The following is a 6817-nucleotide window of genomic DNA, read 5'->3' as shown; positions in this document are numbered from 1 at the left end:
TCCCTCTGCACTGTCCCCATCAAACACTCCCAGGACAGGGACAGCACGGGGTTAGATACAGAGTAAAGCTCCCTCTACACTGTCCCCATCAAACACTCCCAGGACAGGTACAGCACGGGGTTAGATACAGAGTAAAGCTCCCTCTACACTGTCCCCCATCAAACACTCCCAGGACAGGTACAGCACGGGGTTAGATACAGAGTAAAGCTCCCTCTACACAGTCCCCCATCAAACACTCCCAGGACAGGTACAGCACGGGGTTAGATACAGAGTAAAGCTCCCTCTACACTGTCCCCCATCAAACACTCCCAGGACAGGTACAGCACGGGGTTAGATACAGAGTAAAGCTCCCTCTATCCACACTATGATAGTGCGGCGCTCTCTCAGCACCGACCCTCCCCCAGTGCGGCGCTCCCTCAGCAACGACCCTCCCACAGTGCGGCGCTCCCTCAGCACTGACCCTCCCACAGTGCGGCGCTCCCTCAGCACTGACCCTCCCACAGTGCGGCGCTCCCTCAGCACTGACCCTCCCACAGTGCGGCGCTCCCTCAGCACTGACCCTCCCACAGTGCGGCGCTCCCTCAGCACCGACCCTCCCACAGTGCGGCGCTCCCTCAGCACTGACCCTCCCACAGTGCAGCACTCCCTCAGCACCGACCCTCCCACAGTGCGGCGCTCCCTCAGCACCGACCCTCCCACAGTGCGGCGCTCCCTCAGCACCGACCCTCCCACAGTGCGGCGCTCCCTCAGCACCGACCCTCCCACAGTGCGGCGCTCCCTCAGCACCGACCCTCCCACAGTGCGGCGCTCCCTCAGCACTGACCCTCCCACAGTGCGGCGCTCCCTCAGCACCGACCCTCCCACAGTGCGGCACTCCCTCAGCACCGACCCTCCCACAGTGCGGCGCTCCCTCAGCACTGACCCTCCCACAGTGCGGCGCTCCCTCAGCACTGACCCACAGTGCGGCGCTCCCTCAGCACTGACCCTCCCACAGTGCGGCGCTCCCTCAGCACTGACACTCCCACAGTGCGGCGCTCCCTCCGCGCTGACAGCGGGAGTGGGGTATAATCTGTGGAATGGGGATTTGAAGCCACGAGAAGGTTCACAGAGCGGAGGGAGCGTGTGTGATGAGAGAGCATTTGGGACACAGAGCGAGAGAGACAGGGAGAGGGAGTTGAGAGCTTGGCAGAGATATCGCTGTACTTGTATCGTTACAATTCGTAACCAGACCCTCAGGCAGGGTAAGTGTCTACAAACACAAACACACACACACAAATCATGCAGAAATGTAATCATATTGCTAAGGCTGCTCTTTCTATCTGTCCGTGTCTCCCGCCTTCCTCTTATAATCCCGCCACAGTTCCCGGTCCTTCTCCCAATCTTTGTGGTGATGTTTGCCAGCATGGTTCGCTGGTCTGTAACCCTCTCGGTGCTTGTGCGTCTTCTCCCCACTTCTCCACGAGTCCTTCTTGGAACTTCTGCAACAGAAGAGTATCAGAATTACAACCAGGGAGACTGGGAGTGTTTGATGGGGGACAGTGTAGAGGGAGCTTTACTCTGTATCTAACCCCGTGCTGTACCTGTCCTGGGAGTGTTTGATGGGGGACAGTGTAGAGCGAGCTTTACTCTGTATCTAACCCCGTGCTGTACCTGTCCTGGGAGTGTTTGATGGGGGACAGTGTAGAGCGAGCTTTACTCTGTATCTAACCCCGTGCTGTACCTGTCCTGGGAGTGTTTGATGGGGGACAGTGTAGAGGGAGCTTTACTCTGTATCTAACCCCGTGCTGTACCCGTCCTGGGAGTGTTTGATGGGGACAGTGTAGAGGGAGCTTTACTCTGTATCTAACCCCGTGCTGTACCTGTCCTGGGAGTGTTTGATGGGGACAGTGTAGAGGGAGCTTTACTCTGTATCTAACCCCGTGCTGTACCTGTCCTGGGAGTGTTTGATGGGGGACAGTGTAGAGGGAGCTTTACTCTGTATCTAACCCCGTGCTGTATCTGTCCTGGGAGTGTTTGATGGGGACAGTGTAGAGGGAGCTTTACTCTGTATCTAACCCCGTGCTGTACCTGTCCTGGGAGTGTTTGATGGGGGACAGTGTAAAGGGAGCTTTACTCTGTATCTAACCCCATGCTGTACCTGTCCTGGGAGTGTTTGATGGGGGACAGTGTAGAGGGAGCTTTACTCTGTATCTAACCCCGTGCTGTACCTGTCCTGGGAGTGTTTGATGGGGACAGTGTAGAGGGAGCTTTACTCTGTATCTAACCCCGTGCTGTACCTGTCCTGGGAGTGTTTGATGGGGGACAGTGTAGAGGGAGCTTTACTCTGTATCTAACCCCGTGCTGTACCTGTCCTGGGAGTGTTTGATGGGGGACAGTGTAGAGGGAGCTTTACTCTGTATCTAACCCCGTGCTGTACCTGTCCTGGGAGTGTTTGATGGGGGACAGTGTAGAGGGAGCTTTACTCTGTATCTAACCCCGTGCTGTACCTGTCCTGGGAGTGTTTGATGGGGGACAGTGTAGAGGGAGCTTTACTCTGTATCTAACCCCGTGCTGTACCTGTCCTGGGAGTGTTTGATGGGGACAGTGTAGAGGGAGCTTTACTCTGTATCTAACCCCGTGCTGTCCCTGTCCTGGGAGTGTTTGATGGGGACAGTGTAGAGGGTGCTTTACTCTGTATCTAACCCCGTGCTGTACTTATTTATATATTTCCAAATATAAAACGTTGGTTCGGCCACATTTGGAATACTGGTCACCGCACGACCAGAAGGATGTTTTTGATTTGATATTTATTGGGGCTGCACGGTAGCACAGTGGTTAGCACTGCTGCTTCACAGCTCCAGGGTCCAACGCGCAAGAAACAATACTTTTCACTGTATCCCAATACACGTGACAATAATAAATCAAATCTGTGTACTCTATGAACAGTATGCTTTGTCTGTATAGCGCGCAAGGAACAATACTTTTCACTGTATGTTAATACAAGTGACAGTAATAAATCAAATCAAAGTATACATGATCAGCACAGGCTTGGAGGGCCGAAGGGCCTGTTTCTGTGCTGTATTGTTCTTTGTTCCTGTTCTAGTTGTTGTTTAGAGAGTGACTAAAATTCGATACACTTTTTTGTTAATCAGTTGGACTTGTTTTTATCTGAACAACATTCCGTTAGAGTCGTGTTTTATTGGGTTTGTTAATAGTTTAGTTAACATGTTCACTCTCAGTGAGATAAATGATGTATTATTTATTGACTTTAGAGTGAGAGTGTTGGGGAATAATTTAGATTTAGCCACTGAAGGTTGCTGAAGAGCCAACTGTACCACTTCTCACACATACTGTTCATAGCTCCTTGAAAGTGGAGTCACAGGTGGACAGAGTGGTGAAGAAGGCGTTCAGCATGCTTGGTTTCATCGGTCAGAACATTGAATACAGGAGTTGGGACGTCTTGTTGAAGTTGTACAAGACATTGGTAAGGCCACACTTGGAATACTGTGTACTGTTCTGGTCACCCTATTATAGAAAGGATATTATTAAACTAGAAAGAGTGCAGAAAAGATTTACTAGGATGCTACCGGGACTTGATGGATTGAGTTATAAGGAGAGTTTGGATAGACTGGGACATTTTTCTCTGGAGCGTAGGAGGCTGAGGGGTGATCTTATAGAGGTCTATAAAATAATGAGGGGCATAGATCAGCTAGATAGTCAATATCTTTTCCCAAAGGTAGGGGAGTCTAAAACTAGAGGTTTAAGGTGAGAGGGGAGAGGGTCCAGAGGGGCAATTTTTTCACACAGAGGGTGATGAGTGTCTGGAACAAGCTGCCAGAGGTAGTTGTAGAGGCGGGTACAATTTTGTCTTTTAAAAAGCATTTAGATGGTTACATGGGTAAGATGGGTAGAGAGGGCAAACGCAGGCAGTTGGGACTAGCTGAGGGGCTTTTTTTTAAAAAAGGGGCGGCATGGACAAGTTGGGCCGAAGGGCCTGTTTCCATGCTGTAAACCTCTCTGACTCTATAACTCTTTAACAGATTATGATGTGAGGTATTCTTCTGTGAATGGTTAGGTGTTAGTTCTCAGAGAGGGGGGGGAACCTGGTCTTTATAACAATATAGACAGGTTAGGTGAGTGGGCACAAACTTGGCAGTTGGGGATATCATGTAGGAAAATGCACTTTGTCAGGAAGAATAAAGGACCTGAACAGTATTTAAATGGAGAGGGACTTGGGGGCCCTTGTGCATAATTCACAAAGAGCTAGCACGCAAGTTCAGGTAATTCATAGAATCATAGAATCCCTACAGTGCAGAAGGAGGCCATTCGGACCATCGAGTCTGCACCAACCACAATCCCATCCTATCCCCATAACCCTGTGCATTTACCCCAGCTAGTCCCCCTGACACTAAGGGGCAATTTAGCATGGCCAATCCACCTAACCTGCACATCTTTGGACACTAAGGGGCAATTTAGCATGGCCAATCCACCTAACCTACACATCTTTGGACACTAAGGGGCAATTTAGCATGGCCAATCCACCCTAACCTGCACATCTTTGGACACTAAGGGGCAATTTAGCACGGCCAATCCACCCAACCCACACATCTTTGGACACTAAGGGGCAATTTAGCATGGCCAATCCACCTAACCTGCACATCTTTGGACACTAAGGGACAATTTAGCATGGCCAATCCACCTAACCTGCGCATCTTTGGACACTAAGCGGCAATTTAGCATGGCCAATCCACCTAACCCGCACATCTTTCGACACTAAGGGACAATTTAGCATGGCCAATCCACCTAACCTGCACATCTTTGGACACTAAGGGACAATTTAGCATGACCAATCCACCGAACCTGCACATCTTTGGACACTAAGGGGCAATTTAGCATGGCCAATCCACCTAACCTGCACATCTTTGGACACTAAGGGACAATTTAGCATGGCCAATCCACCTAACCTGCACATCTTTGGACACTAGGAACAATTTAGCATGACCAATCCACCTAACCTGCACATTTTTGGACACTAAGGGACAATTTAGCATGGCCAATTCATCCTAACCTGCACATCTTTGGACACTAAGGGGCAATTTAGCATGGCCAATCCACCTAACCCGCAGATCTTTGGACACTAAGGGCCAATTTAGCATGGCCAATCCACCTAACCTGCACATCTTTGGACACTAAGGGACAATTTAGCATGGCCAATCCACCTAACCTGCACATCTTTGGACACTAAGGGCCAATTTAGCATGGCCAATCCACCTAACCTGCACATCTTTGGGACAATAAGGGGCAATTTAGCATGGCCAATCCACCTAACCTGCACATCTTTGGACACTAAGGGGCAATTTAGCACGGCCAATCCACCCAACCCAAACATCTTTGGACACTAAGGGGCAATTTAGCACAGCCAATCCACCTAACCCGCACATCTTTGGACACTAAGGGACAACTTAGCATAGCCAATCCCCCTAACCTGCACATCTTTGGACACTAAGGGACAACTTAGCATGGCCAATCCACCCTAACCTGCACATCTTTGGACACTAAGGGGCAACTTAGCATGGCCAATCCACCCTAACCTGCACATCTTTGGACACTAAGGGACAATTTAGCATGGCCAATCCACCTAACCTGCACATCTTTGGACACTAAGGGGCAATTTAGCACGGCCAATCCACCTAACCTGCACATCTTTGGACACTAAGGGGCAATTTAGCATGGCCAATCCACGCTAACCCGCACATCTTTGGACACTAAGGGGCAATTTAGCATGGCCAATCCACGCTAACCTGCACATCTTTTGGACACTAAGGGGCAATTTAGCACGGCCAATCCACCTAACCTGCACATCTTTGGACCGACCTGGAAGTGAAGCTTAATAGAGTGGGGCAGATAATGTTCCACCTACTTGTGTTTTGTGGCAGCCTGTCCCAGCAGGCCTCTGAAGATGTAGTCCTCAAAGTCCTCGACGGCATCGTCGTCCCCGAACACCCTCTCGGCGATTCCCTCCACAAAGTCCTCCAGGTCGTCTAGGAAGTCGCGGAACCTGGTCTGGTGGTGGACGAAGACTCCGTCTGGGAAGAAGGGGGCGGCCAGTTCCTGGAGCTCCCGCCCCCAGTCCCCGCCCAGGCGGGAGGCCCGCACATAATCGTCCAGCAAGGCCGAGAACCGTTCTGCCCGTACCGGCTCCAGGGGCACCTTGAAGAGCTCCATGCCCTCCTGGCGGGCGCAGGTGACCACGTCGGAGCAGCCAGTAGGCGCGCGGTAGCGGTGTTTGAGGTGGCTTGGAGCCGGATTCTTCTTCCAGAACTTGTTGTGTTCGTGGTGACGCGGCTTCCCTCCGCCCTCCCCTCCCTTCCCCGCCTCCTTCGGCCCCTTGCCCCCTTTCCCGAACCGCCTGGGACCCTCGGCCTTCCTCCCGTGCTCCTTGCCCACCCTCCCCCCTCGCCGTTCCCCCTCCCCGCCTTGGCCGCCCTCCTCCCGTCGCTTCTTCCAGGGCTTGCCGCCTCCCTCGACCTCATCTGGCGTTCCCCGCCATTCCTGGGCCCGGCTGCCAGTCGCGGGGTCTCCCCGGCCTCCCCTGGGGGCGTCCCGGGCTGAGGTGGACTCTGCGGGGGCGCGTTTGGTTCGCCCTGCCGTCCCCTGTGTGGCATTCGCCTGGGGGGCATCCAGATTCCCCACAGCTGTTTCCCCGCGGATGTCTGCTGGCTGATTCGCCATGATGTCGGGTGCGGGCTCGCCTAGGCTACCGGTCGGGCCTAGCTTGGGGTCAGGCTGCTCGCCTAGGCTGCCGATCGGGCCTAGCTTGTCAGGCTGGTTGCCTAGG

At 52.6% G+C, this 6817-nt stretch overlaps 1 protein-coding gene across 3 annotated transcripts in view; it reads right to left on the bottom strand.

Moving 5' to 3' along the window:
• Positions 1–875: 875 nt before the first annotated feature.
• Positions 876–6817, bottom strand: part of LOC144511460 (pre-B-cell leukemia transcription factor-interacting protein 1-like) — a 38346-nt gene continuing 32404 nt past the window's right edge. The window contains exons 11-12 of one of the 3 annotated variants that reach the window (XM_078241834.1): positions 5900–6817; positions 876–1478 (exon numbers count right to left, since the gene is read on the bottom strand). The exon at positions 5900–6817 is cut by the window's right edge and continues 731 nt beyond it. In XM_078241834.1, the coding sequence (XP_078097960.1) occupies positions 1316–1478; positions 5900–6817 (1081 nt within the window). In that variant the 3' untranslated portion in view covers positions 876–1315. The remainder of the gene's footprint in view (positions 1479–5899) is intronic. The other 2 variants (XM_078241835.1, XM_078241836.1) reach the window with 2 other exon arrangements.

This window comes from Mustelus asterias, chromosome 24 (genome assembly GCF_964213995.1).
Source record: "Mustelus asterias chromosome 24, sMusAst1.hap1.1, whole genome shotgun sequence".
Lineage (NCBI taxonomy): Eukaryota > Metazoa > Chordata > Chondrichthyes > Carcharhiniformes > Triakidae > Mustelus > Mustelus asterias.
The sequence above is the reverse complement of the archived record's forward strand: the minus strand, read 5'-3'. Positions and strand labels throughout refer to the sequence as shown.